The following is a 22,398-nucleotide window of genomic DNA, read 5'->3' as shown; positions in this document are numbered from 1 at the left end:
TGTACATGTTTGCACAAGTGTTAGCTGGTGTTTATCATTGTTTGTCTTTTTATGTGCTGGAGTCTGTTTTCTTTCCAAGTCTGACCATATAACTTTCTCTCTTTCACTTTCACATGCTGTCATCTTTTGAGTAGAAGTGATTGACTGAGGTAATTCTTCTCTAAACTAACTAAGAATCAAATGTCTGATGTAAGATGTAGCCCCAGTGTTCCAGAGGTCAGGTACTGCATTAGGGAGGAAAATGTTAATTATTTTTTTAAATATACGAAACTCTGGGTTTTTTAGCTACACTTAGCTGTGTGCTGACTGTTTAAATAACAATTTATAATTTGTTTGGGGAATTAAAAACACCAAAAAACACCCACAAAACTGCCGTACCACCAAGCAGTGCTGGTTATAGATGACTGGGATCTTCCAATTATAAAGTGATTTAATGTATTTATTTTATTTCTAGTTTTCATATAAAAATTGTTTCCAATTTGTTTTTTCTAATGAAAGGAAAGTGACCTGATGAAGTCGAGGGGGGAGGGATAGCTCAGTGGTTTGAGCATTGGCCTGCTAAACCCAGGGTTGTGAGTTCAATCTTTGAGGGGGCCACTTAGGGATCTGGGGCAAAATCAGTACTTGGTCCTGCTAGTGAAGGCAGGGGGCTGGACTTGATGACCTTTCAGGGTCCCTTCCAGTTCTATAAGATAGGTATATCTCCATATATTGGACTGAGATATTGAAGTTTCCAAGCTGGATTGAAACTAACAGTCCTCTTATATCTTGTGAGACTTATAGTGGGAGACAGAGAAATCTGCGACTGGCATCTATTCTAATATTGCCTTTTGCAGGTGGCTTCTCCAGCTGTAGTCAGCTATGGGTTTGGCTACTTTCCCACAGCTATAGCTTATTATGGTTCCCCCCACCCACCCAGTTACACTTCTAAAATTGGATGGACTGACAATCATTAATTTAAATAAACCCCTACATTGTGGGTTCCGACCTTTACCAAATACACACACACAGTCACTTCAAGGGGAGTGTCCATATAACAAAGCCCACAAACTTCCCCACATTTTCTGCTTGGTTTTACTACCATAGCAATCTCAGGTCCTCCCTTCCATCCCACTCTCTCTTTAAGTTCACTTGTTCCCTGCCCTCCCAACTCTAACTCTGCACCCATTTCCCAACATGCCATGATCACTGCAGCAGTCTTGCCTTCGCAGCACCATCACTAGAGGGCAGGGATGTTATTCTGGGACCTTATGGAGGGATTTAAGAGAGGTTATGAAGGTTTTGTGGATTAAAAAAGCTTTCAGTAACTTCCTGTAACTGGATTAAAACAGCTTTAAGTAACTTCCTGTAACTCTTACATCTCTGCAGCCTCTTGGAATGTTAGCTCAAGCTTGGTGTCTTTAGAAAGCAGAGATTCTGAGCTTCTTGGTGATTACAGGTGCTGGATCACTAGATTCAGATGGCTGCAGAGGCCTCACAATTAAAATGGCACTCAGTAACTTTGTAGAAATAAACTTAATTTTATTAAAAATAGATCAGCCTTCCCACACCTCTTAAAGGGTTGGGAGGGAGCATGCTAATCTCCTCCAAGGCACACAAGTCTAACCAGGGCCGGCTCTAACTTTTTTGCCACCCCAAGCAAAAAAAAAAAGAGCGCTGCCCTGCCGTAACACCCTCCCCGCGAGCGCCGCGCCACCCCACCGAACCCCCCCGAGCGCCGTGCCGCCGAAACACCCTCCCCCAGTGCCGCGCCACTGAAACACCCGCCACCGAGCGCTACGCCACGCCGCCAAAACAAAAACAACCCCCCCCCCAAGCACCGCCCGGCTGAAACAAAAACAACAACAACAAAAACCTCGACCGCCGCCTCGCCGAACCAAAAAAACCCCAAACCCCCGAGCGCCCCCCGCCACCCCAAGGTTGGCCGCCCCTTACAAGGTGCCGCCCCAAGCACGTGCTTGGTCGGTTGGTGCCTGGAGCCGGCCCTGAGTCTAACGTAAGAATGGCTGCTGAGTTGCACCTCCAAGAGAACTGAATTATAGTGGAGGGACAATTATCCTCTCAGTCTGAAAAGCCCTTTCTTTGCAAGCCTTTGAGATGAAGGGAGCTGTATCTGTCAAATGTTATTTATCATCCAGATGGGATAGACTTTTAAATTGTACATGCAGATTTTAGTCTAGTTTTATTGATACACAAAGCATATGTTGTCACACTGCTCATTCCTAGCATTGGTACTGTTCTATTAATCCAGTGTGGAGTGGCCCCACTTGCTACCCAGACTGTCTTATTCCTGCAGTGTACAAATAAAAACTAGGGGTATGTCTACACTACGAAATTAGGTTGAATTTATAGAAGTCAGTTGTTTAGAAATCGTTTTTATAAGGTCGATTGTGTGTGTCCCCACACAAAATGCTCTAAGTGCATTAAGTCGGCAGACTGCGTCCACAGTACCGAGGCTAGTGTCGACTTCTGGAGCATTTCCCTATGGGTAGCTATCCCACAGTTCCCACAATCTCCGCCACCCATTGGAATTCTGGGTTGAGATCCCAATGCCTGATGGGGCAAAAACAGTGTTGCGGGTGATTCTGGGTACATGTCATCAGGCCCCCACTCCCTCCCTCCCTGCCGTGAAAGCAACGGCAGACAATCATTTTGTGCCTTTTTTCAGCCCAGACGCCATAGCACTGGGATCATGGAGCCCGCGCAGATCACCGCGGCAATTATGAGCACTTTAAACACCACGCGCATTATCCTGGAGTATATGCAGAGCCAGAACCTGCCAAAGCAAAACCAGACGAGTAGGCGACGGCAGCGCGGTGATGAGAGTGAAGAGGAAATAGATATGGACATAGACTTCTCACAAAGCAATGTGCAAATCATGGTGTTAATGGGGCAGGTTTATGCCGTGAAACGCCAATTCTGGGCCCGGGAAACAAGCACAGACTGGTGGGACCGAATAGTGTTGCAGGTGTGGAACGATTCCCAGTGGCTGTGAAACTTTCGGATGCGTAAGGGCACTTTCATGGAACTTTGTGACTTGCTTTCCCCTGCCCTGAAGCGCCAGAATACCAAGATGAGAGCAGCCCTCACAGTTGAGAAGCGAGTGGCAATAGCCCTGTGGAAGCTTGCAACGCCAGACAGCTACCGGTCAGTCGGGAATCAGTTTGGAGTGGGCAAATCTACTGTGGGGGCTGCTGTGATCCAAGTAGCCAACGCAATCAAAGAGCTGCTGATATCAAGGGTAGTGACTCTGGGAAATGTGCAGGTCATAGTGGATGGCTTTGCTGCAATGGGATTCCCTAACTGTGGTGGGGCGATAGACAGAACGCATATCCCTATCTTGGCACCGGAATACCAAGTCAGCAAGTACATAAACCGCAAGGGGTACTTTTCAATGCTGCTGCAAGCACTGGTGGATCACAAGGGACATTTCACTAACATCAACGTGGGATGGCCAGGAAAGGTACATGACGCTCGTGTCTTCAGGAACTCTGGTCTGTTTCAAAAGCTGCAGGAAAGGACTTTCTTCCCAGACCAGAAAATAACCGTTGGGGATGTTGAAATGCCTATAGATATCCTTGGGGACCCAGCCTACTCCTTAATGCCATGGCTCATGAAGCCATACACAGGCACCCTGGACAGTAGTCAGGACCAGTTCAACTATAGGCTGAGCAAGTGCAGAATGGTGGTAGAATGTGCATTTGGACGTTTAAAAGCGCGCTGGTGCAGTTTACTGACTCGGATAGACCTCAGCGAAACCAATATTCCCATTGTTATTACTGCTTGCTGTGCGCTCCACAATATCTGTGAGAGTAAGGGGGAGACATTTATGGCGGGGTGGGAGGTTGAGGCAAATTGCCTGGCCGCTGATTACGCGCAGCCAGACACCAGGGCGGTTAGAAGAGCACAGCAGGGCGCAGTGCGCATCAGAGAAGCTTTAAAACCAGTTTCATGACTGGCCAGGCTACGGTGTGAAAGTTCTGTTTGTTTCTCCTTGATGAACCCCCCCCCCCCTTGGTTCACTCTACTTCCCTGTAAGCTAGCCACCCTCCCCTCCCCCCTTTGATCACCACTTGCAGAGGCAATAAAGTCATTGTTACTTCACATTCATGCATTCTTTATTAATTCATCACACAAATAGGGGGATAACTGCTAACGTAGCCCGGGAGGGGTGGGGGAGGAGGGAAGCGCCGGGTGGGGTGGGGGAGGAGGGAAGGACAAGGACACACTGCAGTTTAAAACTTATCGAAGGCCAGCCTTCTGTTGCTTGGGCAATCCTCTTGGGTGGAGTGGCTGGGTGGCCGGAGGCCCCCCCCACCGCGTTCTTGGGCATCTGGGTGAGGAGGCTATGGAACTTGGGGAGGAGGGCTGTTGGTTACACAGGGACTGTAGCGGTGGTCTGTGCTCCTGCTGCCTTTCCTGCAGCTCAACCATATGCTGGAGCATATCAGTTTGATGCTCCAGCAGTCGGCGCATCGACTCTTGCCTTCTGTCAGCAATCTGACGTCACCTATCCTCTTCAGCCCGCCACTTACTCTCTTCAGCCCATCACCTCTCCTTGCGTTCATATTGTGCTTTTCTGCATTCTGACATTGTCTGCCTCCACGCATTCTGCTGTGCTCTGTCAGCGTGGGAGGACATCTGGAGCTCCGAGAACATGTCATCCCGAGTGCGCTTTTTTCGCCTTCTAATCTTCACTAGCCTCTGCGAAGAAGAAACATTTGCAGCTGGTGGAGGAAAAGGGAGAGGTGGTAGTTAAAAAGACACATTTTAGAGAACAATGGGTACACTCTTTCACGTTAAACCTTGCTGTTCACATTACACAGTACATGTGCTTTCGTTACAAGGTTGCATTATTCCTCTTATATTGAGGGCCTGCCGGTTTGGTGTGAGAGATCACTCGTGCAGTGCCAGGCAACAGAATTCAGCTTGCAGGCAGCCATGGTAAGCCACAGTCTTTTGGCTTCTTTAACCTTCATAACATGTGGGAATGGTTTCAAACAGCAGCGCCCGCATTTCCCATACCAAGCGGCCGTTGGGTTGGCCATTTAAAATGGGTTGGCAATTTAAAAGGAGGGGCTGCGGTTTCCGGGTTAACGTGCAGCACAAACCCAACTAACCCCCCCCCCCCAAGTCTCTGGGATGATCACTTCACCCCTCCCCCCACCGTGTGGCTAACAGCGGGGAACATTTCAGTTCAGCCGAGCAGGAACGGGCACCTCTGAATGTCCCCTTAATAAAATCACCCTATTTCAACCAGGTGACCGTGAATGATATCACTCTCCTGAGGATAACAAAGAGAGATAAGGAATGGATGTTGTCTGCATGCCAGCAAACACCAGGACCATACGCTGCCATGCTTTGTTATGCAATGATTCCAGACTATGTGCTACTGGCCTGGCGTGGTAAAGTGTCCTACCATGGCAGACGGGATAAGGCAGCCCTCCCCAGAAACCTTTTGCAAAGGCTTTGGCAGTATATCCAGGAGAGCTTTCTGGAGATGTCCCTGGAGGATTTCCGCTCCATCCCCATACACGTTAACAGACTTTTCCAGTAGCTGTACTGGCCGCGAATGCCAGGGCAAATTAATCATTAAACACGCTTGCTTTTAAACCATGTGTAATATTTACAAAGGTACACTCACCAGAGGTCCCTTGTCCGCCCTCAAGGTCTGGGAGCACACCTTGGGTGGGTTCGGGGGTTACTGGCTCCAGGTCCAGGGTGAAAAACATATCCTGGCTGTTGGGGAAACCGGTTTCTCCGCTTCCTTGCTGTGAGCTATCAATGTCTTCATTATCATCTTCCTTGTCCCCAAAACCCACTTCCGTGTTGCGTGATTCTCCATTGACGGAGTCAAAGCACAGGGTTGGGGTAGTGGTGGCTGCACCCCCTAGCATGGAATGCAGCTCAGCGTAGAAGCGGCATGTCTGCGGCTCTGCCCCGGACCTTCCGTTTGCCTCTCTGGCTTTGTGATAGGCTTGCCTTAGTTCCTTAATTTTCACGCGGCACTGCTGTGGGTCCCTGTTATGGCCTCTGTCCTTCATGCCCTTTGAGACTTTTTCTAATGTTTTGGCATTTCGTTTACTGCTACGGAGTTCAGCTAGCACGGAATCGTCTCCCCATAGGGCGAGCAGATCCCGTACCTCCCGTTCGGTCCATGCTGGAGCTCTTTTGCGATCCTGGGACTCCATCACGGTTACCTGTGCTGATGAGCTCTGCGTGGTCACCTGTGCTCTCCACGCTGGGCAAACAGGAAATGAAATTCAAAATTTCGCGGGCCTTTTCCTGTCTACCTGGCCAGTGCATCTGAGTTGAGAGTGCTGTCCAGAGCGGTCACAATGGAGCACTCTGGGATAGCTCCCGGAGGCCAATACCGTTGAATTGCGTTCACACTACCCAAATTCAACCCGGAAAGGCCAATTTCAGCGCTAATCCCCTCTTCGGAGGTGGAGTAAAGAAATCGATTTAAAGAGCCCTTTAAGTCGAAAAAAAGGGCTTCGTCGTGTGGACGGGTCCAGGCTTAAATCGAGGTAACGCTGCTAAATTCGACCTAAAATCATAGTGTAGACCAGGCCTAGGTAATAATATCTTCAGAAATACTGATTTCATCTTATTATTGAAGAGTACTTTGAAGAGCTACTTGGGATTTTTATAACCATTCTGACAAGCACGCACCATTCCACATGCAAAACAGGAGTTGCTTAATTATTTAGGGAGATGTCAAAATGTGGCAAGATAAGAACAGGCAGCTCTGTGTGATGGCTTCTTCGCTGCGGATGGCATGCTGTGGGACTGGATCCAGCAAAATGATTTTCTGTGCCGCACAAAGCAGTGGAAGCCCAAAGTGGTGAACTTTTTAAGGTTATGGGAGTGCGACTCTTCCAGGAATGGCTTTTTCACATATTTCCCCGTCATACCACAAATTACAGCAGCTATCTTTCAGACCAAGGCTTTGCAGTGGCTTCCTTCATTACTCACCAACACTGTTCCTGGTGTCAGGAGATCAGAGTTGTTAGGGAGTTCATGAAATACCTTACTCTCCACAGAGGGCCTAATCTGAGTCTGTTACAGAGACTCAGCCAAACACCAGACATCCTCAAAGTTCCAGGATCCAAAAGCTACAAGACCACTTCTGCCCTCCCCACATGAGTCTCTGTGAAAACTTCTCCACTGGGCTTGCTAAGAGGCAGCAAAGAGGCCAGATATTCAAGAACCAGGGATGATCAGTGTGTTGCTAGAGGAGAACAGTCTAGAAGAAGATTTTTACAAAATCAACCTGATACATAAAGGCTAGAAAGCCCCTGTTCTGTGGAAACATCCTTTTTTTTCTGCTGCCCTAGTTCCCATTAGCTGTGACTGTTGCAGGTTATGGTTGTTTACAACCACATGTTCTGGCTTTAGTAGCCTATAGGGACCTTATTATTTACGTTATCTATTGTGATGTATTAAATAACTTCAACTGGTTTCTGTGCCACCAGCCCAAATGAGAAATGGCTGTAGGACAAAAAAGCTTTTAGGTATTTTTAGAAATTGGCATCTCTTTGCTAGTATGCTTGGGGGTGGGGGGGGGGGACGCATAGTTTAATTTGATGGGATCTCTGGATATAATGGAGCAGCCAATAAATAATGGCTTTCATTTGTTATGCTGCAGATGGGGTGTGAAACTCACAGAGCAGATCAATTATCTACTCTACTCCATTGATTCTGCTGATAATGAATCCACACTAATATTATATCAAAATATATATGATCCGCTTACAGTTCTTACTATAGAAAATATTTTGATTTTATGTAGTGCCTATATTAGGTGGCTAAAATTTTTCCTATCATAAGGAGTTAGAGGTTGGAAGAGCAGTGACTGGGCGCATGCTCCACAGAGCCATGCAAACAGGTTCTGATGAGATGGGAATTGTTAGCCAGGACACTGAGGATACTAGCCACTCTCTGGCTCCCATTCGTGGTCTTTGCAGCCTGGCATCACAGCCAAATGTTGTTTTGCAGGACAAAGGAAGCCATCCCTTGAGGGCTACACTGCAATATCAGGATTGAGTCCTAAATCTGGAGTCCCATTGTGGGACATAGGGCAGATCAAAGAGGGTCGGAGGGTGCTGTGAAAGTGACATAGCCTTCTGGGGAAGAACACTGATTACAGCACAGGAAAGCATTGCCTATGAGCTGGGTGAGGGTGATGTCCACAAGTTGAGGGCCACATGTGGTGTTTTCACTGTGTGAGGCATAGAGCTCTCATTAGGAAGTAGAGAATAATTAGTTATTAGGTATAGCATTTTGCAAATCACTTCACATCCTACACTGTTTTATTTCGTTCATGTGCCAAATCTTCATGTATAACAACACATACAAATACAAAACAATGTAAACAAACACAAACCCTAAGAAGAGAATGCAGGCTTTGCCAAAGGCTTTGGCATGAACACCAGGCAAGGATACTAAAGGAAAAGAGAGCTCATTCTACTCTCAGGAGGTGGGAAAACTTCCCTGTGAGAGGTCCCAGTGCGTGATAGCACATACAGCTGAGAGGTAGCAGAAGTTGGTAGTCAGACATGAGTGAGTGCTCTTATGTTAGCTTCAAATCTAACATGGACATAGCACATGCCAAGGAATGTTTAAGGTGAACTACAGAGTTTAAAAAAAGTCCCTGATCAGTAACAGGCTGCCTGTAAACAAATAATGCTGCAGTTTAAAATACGAGCAGCAGGGCACACACATTTCATGTGTGCTGTAGCCTCCTGTCTGTGGACATGAGCAGTGCATCAGCAGCCTGCTCATGAACTCTCTGGTGCGATTTGCTGCCATCAGCACAGCTCATTAATTTTAAATTGCATTAAAAAAATATTTTTAAGCAATCGTGGGGGTTTTAGTCACTGCATTTTCCCAGGGTTTCTACTCCATTTGGACAAGGAAAGCAGGCTGATCAGTTTCTCCTTTATAGTGCATTTCAAGTGAGCTTGCTTTGATTCCCATGCACTAGCCAAGTGCTGGTGCATTTGGGTCCCCACACTAGAGGGGAACATTTAAGTATTGAACATGTTTTTTGTGGAAGCCTTTAAAAAGCAAACATGAAAACACTGCTATTTAATAGTCACAGGAACTACAGTATTATGGAGTTAGGGTAGAGAGGTCTTGTCTGTCAGGGTAAAATGCCTTACCTAGATGTTGTAACTATCCCCAAACCAAGTGTAAGTGGGGGAATGGTCCCGCTATTGTGGGGAGCTTTCCTGGCTCCTGCAATATCCCAGTGGAATTGGCTAGCGAAAGGATCTGAGTCCTCTCTCCCACTACCTTTACCCAGAGCCCTGCCTGACTTTGAGGGCTCCCCTTCCACTCTCCTGTGCAGCAGAATCCTCGGAACCTCAACAAGGCTAGGCCCAAGGTTCCTGGGAGGCTGAACCGCCAATCTTGTTGTGGTCACTTAGGACAGGGGCTAGGGTGTCCCCCACTCTGGGGTGCTCTCTCCTACTTCCCTGGCCTAGTGAGCACTACATTAAGTTCAAACCAAATATAATTTATGAAACAGAATCTGTAAGAAAAATAAGTATAAAATGGAAAAGGGTAAAGGAAATAAGGAATCCTCCCTAATGGACACAGGGAACACCACAAACAGCCATCTCAGGGATGTAAGGAAAGTTCACAGACTGTTCCTCACCTGTCTTAAGCCTCCCTCTCAGGACTTGGCTGCACTGCGGTGATATTGTGGGTCAGACGCCTGCTCTGGCGGTAGCCACACGCCCTCAGGCGCTAGGTGCCAGGGACCCTTCACCCCAGTACTGGCCCCTCCTCCCATCGGCTTCACATTGGCTTCCCTCCTCCCTCTCCTCCCCCCGCCCCGGCAAGCTTTCAAGGCCCTCTTGTCTGGCAACGTCTCCTTCCACTCGGCCCTCTGTCAAGGGTCCCACTTCACTCTCTCCAGCCCCTCACTGTGCTCAACAGTAGTGTTAGTTGTGGCATGTCGGGCTTCTGCCATCCAGCCTTTGGCCCCACAGCTCCCCACTGTAGCTCAGCCCTGACTCACCATAGGCATGGATGATCTGTGCTTCCCCAGCTCCCTAGCTCTGCCTCTTCTGGCTCAGTGCTATTGCCCTGACTCCAGCCCAGCTCTGTCTCCAGCCCCACTCTGCCTTCTGGGCTGCTTCTCTGGCCCCTCTGATGCTGGCTGCTGCTCTGCCTCCAACTCAGTTCGGGCTGCTGCTGTCCCCTTAGCTCTGCCCTATCCTGGCTGCACCTGACACAGAGGAGGGGACTCGGGCTCCTGACTCTCTCATTGGCTTGCCCACCCTGTCAATCAGGCTAACCTGGAGCGTTGGCCTCTCCCCATTGGCCCTGGGGACTGTCAACTCAAGATCTTCATTTCTCTTTAGCTCTTCTCCTTTCTTTTGGTATTGGGAGAGGGCCAACCAAAAAAAAACCCACCCCACTAAATTTCAGTAAGGGGCCAACACAAGCATTATAAACCCAGGAAATATAGAGCTAAGGTTCAATTTAAAAGAAATCTAAACATGCCTATGATCTGGAAATGCACCAAAGTAACCCAAACAACCTTAACTGTCCCCTGTAGTGAAACTATTTCAATGTTTATAGTCCCAGAGTAACTTAAACTGATTTTTAAAAACATTATATAGTCTTCTCCCCCCCCCTTCATGTCACTACAATGTTGTTAAGGTTTTTTGGATGCTCTAGTTATGCATTTTCAGGCCTTGAGCTGTTTGGATTTCTTTGAAGTTCAGTCTTAATTCCTGGGTTTATAGTGGTTGGTTTTGGAATAATTACAACGTCCATGCAATGTAGTTTACGCTAAAATATTGACATGTACGCTCCACCATTAATCAATCTTAATTTAGACTTTCCCTGGGAATTTCTTTGCTTGTTGGGTTTTTTCAAATTATTAAAGTATTATACATGAACATTAAACAAGAAACCTGAAGAGAATATAAATATGTAATATTAACTTTGAATCATTTTTTTAAATTTTAGCTCATACAGCTAGATTCACTCAGACACGCTGGTTGCCAGTGTTCTGGCCACTTAAGATGAGTTTATGGCAGTTTTGTATCTCCAGAGCCAAACAAAGTAGCTGGTGCGTGCACTTCGGTGGTGCCCCGTCTCCTGACTTCCATGTTACCCTGCACGCAGTTTCCTCTCACTTCTGCACCCCATACATTCCCCTGTTCACAAACCCTAGTTTTCCTCTGCTCATTGAGTAGATCTGGTAGATAGTTTTTGAAAATACCTGTTTTAGGATTAATGATCATGTTTGTTGTTTTTAAAAAGTTCAAATATATCCCTCAACAGAGGGTGAACAATAAAATCTTCTCTCTGATGAACTCATGAAGAATTGCCATCTTTCAGAATGGCTGCCATATCCTATCAGTTGAGACTGAGGCCACAGGCTGTACACAGTTAAGATGTCCTCTTTACAAACGGACACTGCCTTGGGAGTGAAGCCAAGCTACTTTCAGGGAAAATAGCGGCCTTCTTTATTTTTGGAAAGTAGAGAAAGGAGCACTGTGAGGAGCAGCTGAAGGCAGGCAGTGAGCCACCTTTGCTAAGGGCAGCCTGTACCTTCAGCCCCATGAAGAGCAATAGGAGATGGCAGCTACTTTGGAAGAGGGCAGTTCAGCTAAAGGAGAAACTTTCAGTTATGAAGAATAAGAATATGTTGTTATGAAGTAGAATTAATTACCATTAATTCTAAAATATTTCTTCCACGGTACCTTATGTACAAGATTTCAGTGAGTATTTACTCTATGGGAAGTCTGCATTGTTAAGACTAGTAGGGACAAAAACAGGTATGACAATGGGCACTAAATTTCTTGAAGGTTCTATTTAACAATTTAATTATAACTCAAACTAATGGATTTTCTGGTATATTCCCAAAAATCATTTTATACTTTTTTTTTATTTTTTTAAGTACTTTAATTTTGGAAGGATTCACTGTATTTGTCACATATAACAGGTTGAATCCCTCCTTGAAGTGTAAAACTTACCTCACTATTAACTCTGGAGCTATGACCATCATGTTCATAATTAGGTTTGGCAAACTCTCTCCACCCTCTCAAAGACTGAAGTGTGCAATGATGTGAAGCTGACAGTTCTGTTATCTTGTGCTAAGGCATTTCAGCTGTTTTAGGAGTTCCCTATTCAGCTTCTTTTAGCTGACCTGTTTTTATAGAACTTTGTTTTAACAATCACACTGTCTCAGGGCAGGTAGAATATGGATAGAGGAGAATGGAAATCATGATGTGGGCTATTTCTGCACTTTCTTAAACCCTTGCTAAGGTGAAGAGGCAACTAGATGTTGATTACAAATCATTTAATGGACTGCAGTCATAGAGGCCTTGTTGGTGCATTAGCCTGTGTTAATCCGCCCCAATTCCTGCCTGCCTAAGCCCCATTCATTAAGTCATAGAAAAGATGTGGAAGGGAAAAAAGATTTTTGTCTAATAAAATGCTATTTAATTTAGAAAAAAAATAGTGGATTATTCTCTTGGTGTGGTATTTAAAATTGACACACTAACTAGGATGATATCATTTGCATATTTAGATGTCTTGCATTGAATTTTAATTTAATTTGATATAATATACTCAGACATTAAGACAGGTTTCAGAGTAGCAGCCGTGTTAGTCTGTATCCGCAAAAATAACAGGAGTACTTGTGGCACCTTAGAGACTAACAAATTTATTAGAGCATAAGCTTTCGTGGGCTATGCATCCGAAGAAGTGGGTTGTAGCCCACGAAAGCTTATGCTCTAATAAATTTGTTAGTCTCTAAGGTGCCACAAGTACTCCTGTTATTTTTTCAGACATTAAGCTTCTTTAGTCCTGTATTTCACTCAAGCCCAGATAATGCAGCTATGCTAATGGATAGGATGCTTCCTGATTTTCAAATTAAATTAATAAACTAGTAAATTAAATGAAGGAAACATTGTTTAGCACAAAGATTTAGCAAATCTGAAACTAAAAGAAATTCCATGACAGCTTAATTCTAGTTTGGGCTTGTTACACTGAAGATAGAGGCAGGCTCTGGAAGCTCTTTAAAATATGAATTAATTAGGCATGACATCACCCGTGGAGGTTGAATTATATGGATTTAAGAAGTGTTACACCGAGGCACAAAGAGGTTATAGACTTGCCCAAAAATGACCTAATGAGCAAGTGGTAGAGCCAAGAATACAGCCAGAAATTCTCACACCCAGCCCCCTGTTCTAGACACATATACCATATCCCCTTGCATCTCAGCCATGATAATCTAGCTTTATATTGTCATTTCTATGTAAAAACAGGACATATACAATATAGTCAAACTTACTCATTTTAGTGTCAAGCTTAAACAGATACAGAAGATGGGAAGGGCTGAGGTCCTCTAATCTTTCCACACTCCACAGTCTCCAGAAATAGATTGCGTGGGAAATGCCTACCTAATGGCAGTGGCCATGTTTTTCTGCTGTAGAGACTTTGCTACTTTAGGGTGGACTTTTGTATAAGCTAAGTAATGCAGATGCATATTTTTCTGCATCCGTAATAGAAGCTAAATACAGAGTTTGAAGTTATTTTAATCTGTGACACCCAACAAAGCAGATATTGTTCCTTGCTGTTATGTTTTTGGTTCTTTTGATGACTGTGTTCACCAGAGTAGCTCACTCATCTTTGCTTTAAAAATTGGAACAGAACCTCACTCCAAATGCAGATGAATAGGATTTCAGTGGGTTTCCACCATATAGCTCACCTTTGAAATGTTTTCTTCCTCCTTTTAGGATATGAATTCAGTGTTTAAGACTGTGCTAGACTTGACATATCCAATAACCTCCATGTTCTCTGGAGCCTCATTTAACAGTGGCATCAGCAACATCTTCAAAGACAAACAGATTGAGGTAACTTGCTTATTTGCTATAATGTGTAATAAATGTTCTCCTCCTGTTGAACTGTAATAGAAAGGTCTGTTTTTTCTATGCTCGTAATAGTTTAGGTATTCTGGCCTGATGTACAGCCTACTGTAACTATTAACTTAACATTGCACCACCCTGGGAGGGAGGATTTACCTTTAATGCCATTTTAATGGAATTTGGACCAACCATGTGTTTAATCACTTCAGTTTGGATTGCCAATTAAACCCGTTTGGCTGAGAGCCTGAGTCAGGGCCATGTCACTCACTGCTGGGTTGTGCCTCCTTTTGGTGTTCTAGGGATTAGCTCTGCCCAGTTCAGTGCCCCCTTCCTTCTCTTCCACCGTCTGCAGCTCTCCTCCCATTCACAGCTTCGCAACACAGCTGCTTTGTGACTCAGCCCTCCAGCCAGGTCACACTGTAATTCCCCTCCCAGTGGGGAGTCCTTCAAAGTCTTTCTGCTCATGTGCGTCAGGCAGTCCTCCTCATGCCCACAGCCTTGACCCTGTCACTCCTGCAATGACCCAAACAGTCTTCTAGTTCGCTGCCCCAAGCAGTCCTACTCTGCAGTGGTTGGTAGGAGAACTCAGGCCTGCCCTCTACTCTGGGTTACAGTCCAGGGCCTTGTAACAAGTGGTTGAGGTCTGCAGGGCACCCACCTTACTGCTCTAGCCCCTGGACTACTTCCTACTGTGTTTCTCCAGGCCGCCTACTCAGATCTCTCTAAGGCCTACTAGGTCTCAGGGGTTCCTTCCCCCCTCCAAGGAGAGAGGCTACAGACTTCCTCCCTGCTGCCCCCTTACGCTTTTGCCAGCCTCCTGGCTTTATAGAAGCCCCTGGCTGATCCCTCACAGGTGTCCTCCTTTCTAATCAAGGCTCTCCAGCCTAATTCCACCTCATTTGCTGCTTAATTGGCTGATTGGGCCTGCCTAGCCTAATTCAGCTCTCTCAGGTTCGGTGTGGGGAGTACATCTGACCACAAACCTAAATGGTTTTTCACTATTGTCTTTCTAGTCCAGTTGGTAATTCTTTTAAACTAGTCTCTCTTCTGGAAGAAGAGTTTGCATAACCCTTTGAGATGCATTCCACAGAAAGGGCTTAAAAAAGTGCAGTGAACATTTTAAAATGTGCATTGACTTTTTAAGAATGAACACACTGAATGTTAAATAAACCCATTTCTGCTCTCTGTATTGTAGGTCAGGACCTTTTTTGTCATTTTTAGGCACTGTGTAGGATGCCTGTGAAACTACTGACGTGAAATGTCACCTCATCCTCCACTGTCACCGTCATAAAGCACATGATTAAAAACTCTCCTCCCAGCTACCCCAATCAGGGGAGCATTTGTCTAGCTCTGGGGTCGTATCCCATTTTGCTCTACTGTAATCCATATACCTGCGTGTTTGTCAGAGATGCTTCTCTGAACATGAGCTCCCAGTGCAACGCGTTGGCCAAAGGGCTAATACAATCCTTAGATGTATAAATGGGAATCTCGAATAGGAGTAGGAAGGTCATATAACCTCTGTTTTTTGGCACTGGTGCAGCCACTACTGGAGTACTGTGTCCACAATTCAAGAAGGATGTTGATATATTGGAGAGGGTTCAGAGAAGAGCCACAAGAATGATTAAAGGAATGGAAAACCTGCCCTATAGTGATAGATTTAAGGAGTTCAATCTGCTTAGCTTAACAAAGAGGTTAAGGGTGACTTGATCACAGTCTATATGTACCTACATGGGAAACAAAAATTTGCTAACAGGCTCTTAGATCTAGCAAAGAAAGGTACAACACAGTCCAATGGCTGGAAGTTGAAGCTGGACAAGTTCAGACTAGAAATAAAACATATATTTTAAAAATGAGGTTAATTAATCATTAGAACAACTTACCAAGGGTCATGGTGGATTCTCCATCAATGGCGATTTGTAAATCAAGACTGGATGATTTTCTAAAAGATCTGCTCTAGTTCAAACAGGGATTAATTCAGAGAAGTCATGTGACCTGTGTTATACAAGAGGCCAGATTAGATGATCTCAATGGTCCCTTCTGGCTTTGGAATCTGTGAATCTATTTGGAATCCTCTTGGTATCAGACTATGTTTAATAAACAGCTTTTTTTAAATGTACTGCATCATCTGGAATATTCACTTGGGTTTCTATGCTGAGCTGGGAACTGAATCACCTTGGGTGGTTTTAAACAGTGTTTACAATAATGTGTTGCCACCCAGAGTGGATGGGGCCATGAATAAACAGGTGTTTAACGATTAAATGATAATGCTCTTTGGGGCTGGAACTGCCTTTATTTTTGTGTATTATACAGGCACCAAGTATTTGCTGGTTCTTAATAATAGTTCATAAATCACGTTGATATTATTGTGATCTAGCTTAGTGGGATCTCATCTGATTCTAAGCTTGGTTTAAACATAGGAAAATATGTAATATTCAGTGAGAGGAATGAAACAGTTGGAACAGCTAGAGAGCTTGTTACTGCAAGGTGCTGAGTGTTTTGGAGGCACCTTTTGCTCCCAGTAAAGTCAGTGAGCGTTGACAGCACCCAGCACCTCTTAGAAGCCCTTTGTGCATTGCAGCATTCAGTCCCAAAGAGAATTGTTGAATGGAGCTTTGAAGAGAAATGGATGATGGAATGAATGGGGGAAAATATACTTGGATCTGGGGTGAAGTCCTGGCTCTATTGAAGTCATTGGCAAAGCTCCCATTGACTTCAGTGGGGTGAGGATTTCACTGCGGTGTGCTATGTCAGTATTACATGCAGTTGTGATGTAGCATGTCTCTTGCATACAGGGTGTCATTAGAAAATGTCACATTTTAGAGTCTCCATCTCTGCTCTGATTTCCTGGGCCTTCCTGTGTTGAAGAAAAGAAAATGTTTTATGTAAGGGAAAAAACAAATCTAAAGCATGAGCTTGTGTATCTTTAGCTGAACCTAGTGTTGTAGGCCAAGTCCTGGACTCATTTCTCAGAGTCTGAAGAAGTATCGATGTCGGAGGTGGTAAGACTTCCACCAAAAAGTGAGGAAGAAAACCCCCCCTTCCCCCGTCCCCAGCAAGTTACACCATATACATCAACTGTCACCACCTCAGAAATAGACACTGATGCAAAATGGAAAGTTATAGACCCCCAGCTACCCCATTATCACTGTTATACCTGTCCTACAGACAGACACAAATTAACTTTGCCAGCACTTGTTCATGACTCATGCCAGTAAAGACATTGAGACTGAAAAATGAGTATCTGTAGGGATGTCTCCTAAAAGTAACAGTGAGACTTGCACTAAGGAGGACTCCCACTGGGCAAACCCTTGTCTTACAGGATTATTTCAAAGCATCCCCAAAGTTTCCAATATAATTTTGTTTGCCCTTTAAAAACTCACTTCTACTTGGCATTCACATTTTCTCCTCTGTAATTGTGTAAGATGGGTTTTGCTGTCAAGAGTGCTAATGCTGGAGATTAATTAACTCCAAAAGGAGTAAGTATGGCTTTTACAAACATAGGTTCTGGATCTGCTATATCCTATATTGTATATTGAGAATCTCAAACACCTTCTTATTTTCCTGGAAATACTATTTCACTAGTGTTAGGAAAAGAGAACATAGCTTTTCATCCCAGTTGGTTATACATTAAGTGTTTGCTTTAGAGCCAGATTTTTAGCCACCCACACAGGGCTGGCATTTTCATCTCTGTGTGCAGGCATTTATGCGTGTATGTCCCTGTGTTAAAATTGCTTGTCAGCTTACATCCAGGGTTACTGATGACTGTAAAACTGACACTTCCTATATTGCAGGATCTGTGGATTCCTTATTTCACTATCACGACTGACATTACTGCGTCAGCCATGAGGGTCCACACAGATGGTAAGTGTGTCCAGTCTTCTGCAGGAAGGGGTGTGTCTCTGAGCTTGCAGTGATGTTTGAATGCCAGCCTTTCTGTATAGTTTCATTCCTTTCCATCCCTTTACTTTTCCTTCCTCCTTCTCAGTGCTACCTGCTGAACACCAGGATCCACACTTGCACACAGATAACAAGAAGCTATAGCACCTGGAGGAATTGAAATAGGCGAGATGATTCACTGCATGGAGTGTAAATTAGTTCATGGACACCAGTGTGTTCATAAAAACATGCATGGAATACAAAAACTCCCCCATAAATCAAAATTAATTGTAAAAATCATGCATTTAAATAAAAGCCCTCATGAATCTAGCTGTTCTCCCCAGGAAGAGACATGGGGTCAGATGCTTATTTACAATAAGGCCCCTTTATTGCTCTGGCACTATATAGGGATCTTTATAACTTTAAGGCTGTCGTACATTGCCAAATCAGTGTAAAAGGGTTTTAGTGTAAATGAGCCCATTGGTTTGTTGACTATTTTTGCTTATGCAATATTAGTTTCACCTCTGTTTGGCTCCAGATTATTGTCCTTTTCTGTGGTTTTTCACAAAACCATTTAAAAATATGGCTGAGTTCTCCCTGCTTCTTTTAAACTGGGCTGTTGGAGAACTTGCCTCTTAGTAGGGAAGTGACAAACTTGCAAGTATGCTACACCAAGCTGGAGTGTTCCAAGACAATAGATTAAAATTTAGCCGCTACTCACAGCAGAGTGTTCATTTTCTATACCGGGCAGGTGATTTTCTCTTTGAAAGAAAATAGTGACAAGTTTTGCACGCTACCAGCCATTGCACCATGTGGCTTTGATCACTTCTGTTTTTCTCAGTAAAACATACCCATCTGATTCCCATGTCTTCCTTCTAAACACGTGCAATAGCAAAGGGATCAGAGGAAGCTGGGAGCTTTCCCTTTTAGTTCTCTCATTCATCATTCCCTTGCAGTCTCCTCTTCTAGGGGATCATAAATGGGCTCTTCAAGTGCCAAAAATCTCTCTTAAGAATTGCTTCCTATTCATTGAGATGTAATGAGTTACCACTTGACATTAATGATCTTATGGTCAAATTTTGTTCAGCACCAGCGGCCTTATCTTGGTGGAGTAGTTTGTGGAGAGGCCTTTTATACTATAGAGCAGCCTATCTCTGAAATACCAGTTAAGAAGACACCTTGTAAAATCAATAGGCAGCCACTTATCAGTGCTGGCTCCTGCCGGCACATCTTTCTGCTTTCCTCCTCCCCCACCAGTGTGTCTGTTTTGTTAATTCAGCTACATCCTGCATGGCATTTGAGAACACAGATTCCTTTTTCCAGGAATAAGTTTTAAAATAAACCCCCCCCAAACACATCCACCTCAAGCATTAGTCAGTCTTCAGTATTTTATTGACGAGATCCCAAAAGTCAATCTTTTCCCCATCTAGAGATCCCAAGTAAACCTATAACCAGAAGTAGTGAAGAGCAAATGTCCTACCAGCATTGACCTCTGATAGACAAAAGAAACACTGTTACAAATCCATACCCAGCTCAGAAGAACCATTAATGAAAGATTCTAGATGCAAAATTCTCTAGACTCAGTTTGACCAGCAAGATTTGAAGTCTGATGTGCTAAGGGCTAACTATTGAGCGCTGAGCTTGTGGAGGGAACATTGCAACTCCAATTTAACATTCATATAATGAAACTTTACCCCTTGGTGTGAGAGTGACATTTGTACTTGGCTTATTTGAAAATGCAATTTGCAGCAAACCTGAATAGGGAAGAAATTATAAGGGGGAAAAAATAACTAAATAGGAGCTTTAAAGCAGTACATTTTGTAGGAAGCAGATCCAATCAATTCCTGCCTGATTAAATCTCTCTGCTTCTAACCAGTCATAATTGCCTTCATTTCAGTACTATTAACAGAAATAATTGGCACCATTCAGGGAAGATTTGAGGGTATGTCTACAGTGCAGTGTGTGCCCACATTCTGGCTCACCCACAGGCAGGCACAAGTTAGCTAAGCTTCCACACAGCAAGTCGCACATGCCCCGTACCCACATCCATGTTGGCGTTGCAGTTACATGTGTTTAGTGCTAGGATTCTGGGGGTGTATCTCAGCGTTCTTAGTATCTTACCAACTGGAACTGCTCTAGGAATTGGTTTGTGGTGTATTGTGGGAGAACTTGTCTGCTCTTCCTGGCTCCCCATGCAGAAGTGGTTGTAGCCTGCCATGTTTAGCTGAGACACTTCCGGCTCTGCACATTACTCACACGTAAGGCATGAATCCAGTGGATGAGCTGCTCCAGCTTGGAGGTGAATCATTTATCCAGCAGGGCAGTCATTCAGCAACACTGGATGGCATTTGGGGAGCATTTTCTGAAATGCAGAAGGCGGCTGGACTTAGAGGGTCATTCACAGCAGACTGGACAGACCTGATGAATACTGCAATTATTGAGGATTCAACATATGTAGATTGGTGCTTCCGGTGCAAAAGAACTGGCACAGTGTGATGGGGACACATAGTCATGCAGACCTGGGATGACCAGCAGTGGCTCCAGAACTTCTGAATGACAAAGCAGACCTTCATGGAGCTGTGCAAGGATCTTGCTCCAATTCTTCAGTGTCAGACCACTTGATTGAGGTGGGCCATACCAGTCCAGAAGTGGGTTGCAACTGCCTCCTGGAAGCTGGCTACCCCAGACTGCTATAGGTCATGGCTAACCAGTTTGGTGTTGGCAAGTCCACTGTTGGGGTTGTGTCAGTGAAGGTTTGTGAGGCGATTCTCACTGTGGTTTACCTAACAGGTGGTGGGCATAAGAAATGTGCCTGAAATAGTAGCTGGCTTTCCCAATTGAAAATGGGGTTTCCCAATTGCACTGGGGCCACTGATGGCAGACGTGTGCCCATAGTTTGCCCTCCAGAAGAACCAAGTGAATATATCAACTGCTAAGGGTTCTATTCCCAGGTTCTACAAGCCTTGGACAGTCACAGAGGCAGATTCTTGGACACCACCGGGGAAAGAGGGGAAATGTCCAGGATGTCAGGGTGCTAAGACGATCTGGCCTTTACCTGCTGGGAGGAGCAGGGACTTTATTCCCTCCTAATGACATAATTCTCAATGGCATGTCTGTGCCCACTGTCATTTTTGGGGGTCCCGCCTTCCCATTCCTGCCATTGCTCGTGAAATCATCCTCTGATATCAGAAGGCCTGGCAAGAGAAGGTGCAGTTACAGATGGTGGTGGAGTGCCCATTTGGCAGGCTGAAGACAAGGTGACGCTGCATATAAAACTATATGATAATATGGCCAGTGCCTTCTGTTCTATTGTGGCCTGCTGCACTCTGCACAACATCTGTGAGGATAAAAGTGAGTATTTTCACAGAGTGGTCTTTAAGAAACTTCTGGTTTCAGGCTAGATATAGGTAACCAGAAAGTAGACCTGGAATCACTGGGGCTGGGTCCAGGCAGGAAAAGGAAGTAAGGGATGCCTTGTTTTCCCACATCCTTGGAAAGGAGGGGGATGTGGATGAAGAGATGTGATGCTGTGATGGGGGCCTGTAATTTGTAAACAATTTTTATTGTTGTACTCTTGTCACTAGCGATCCTAGAAATCCGTTTGACACAGAAAACCATGGAATTTACGTTTTTTACAGAGAATCTTCAGTTTTTACATTTTGTGAAAAAATAAAAACATATATTAACTATTAACTACATTTTCCTGAAAGTACCAATGTTGCTTATTCAATGTGCGCAACCTCCCCCTTGTGGTTGATTTTTGAATGTGCTTTAAATTTACATAGCTAAACATACTCCAATAAACTGTCTCCGGCGGATAGAGGTTACCCAACGTGTATAGGTGTTCATGTTTTAGTGCATCTCAAATTTCACTTCAGCCTCCCAGACTAACTCAGACAGTGAGTAATGTTAATATAAAAGCAATTTTCGCTTAATTTTTTGTGCATTAAAAAAACAATTTTCTGAAAATGCAGAATACAGACATAGAAGTATTTGGTATATGTAAGAAATACAAATTGCAATTCTATTAATTTTATTTTATTATAATGATTGAAGGCTCTAGTAGTCTTTGAACTTGCTTAAAAATTGTAAATATATCAATAAAACATTGTGTTCAACTGATACCTATATATATTGTGGCCAAGGAAACTAAAGTTCAGCGTTTCATTTTAATCGTGGAAAAACACAGATTTTTATGGGTTTTTTTTATTGGAGTTTTTTTTTTTTTATCACAGAAAAATAGGATCCCTACTTATCTCAGCCACAGAACCTTTCCACTTTGTTCACTAGCTTTGGGCCTTTTCTCTGCTTCTCGGCAGAGAGGTGTGGGGGGAAGGGAATCTCCTTCCTCTTGGCTGTTATTGCTAGGTGTGACTGTCCCAGCCATTGGGATTTCCATTGTCTCATCTGGATCCTCCAGTCACATGTGCAGACTTTGAGTTTGTTAATGTCTCTGGTCTCCAACCAGGTTGCTGTGTGAGTCAAACACCTTTTGCCTTCCCTTTACACTCAGTGCATAACAGTGCAAAGCCCAGGGGAAACTGAGGCATGCAGAGGAATACAAAATATATTATCAGAATTTCCACATTCATCACACCCTACTGATGGACAGTCCTATCCACCA

At 44.4% G+C, this 22,398-nt stretch overlaps 1 protein-coding gene across 1 annotated transcript in view; it reads left to right on the top strand.

Annotated features, from left to right (window-relative positions):
* Nucleotides 1-22,398, top strand: part of PNPLA7 (patatin like phospholipase domain containing 7) — a 424,003-nt gene that overhangs the window by 350,218 nt on the left and 51,387 nt on the right. The window contains exons 28-29 of the mRNA XM_065418594.1: nt 13,770-13,886; nt 17,690-17,759. Coding sequence (XP_065274666.1) covers nt 13,770-13,886; nt 17,690-17,759 — 187 coding nt within the window. The remainder of the gene's footprint in view (nt 1-13,769; nt 13,887-17,689; nt 17,760-22,398) is intronic.

Source organism: Emys orbicularis, chromosome 18 (genome assembly GCF_028017835.1).
Source record: "Emys orbicularis isolate rEmyOrb1 chromosome 18, rEmyOrb1.hap1, whole genome shotgun sequence".
NCBI classification, from domain to species: domain Eukaryota; kingdom Metazoa; phylum Chordata; order Testudines; family Emydidae; genus Emys; species Emys orbicularis.
This window is presented reverse-complemented; position numbering and strand designations above follow the sequence as displayed.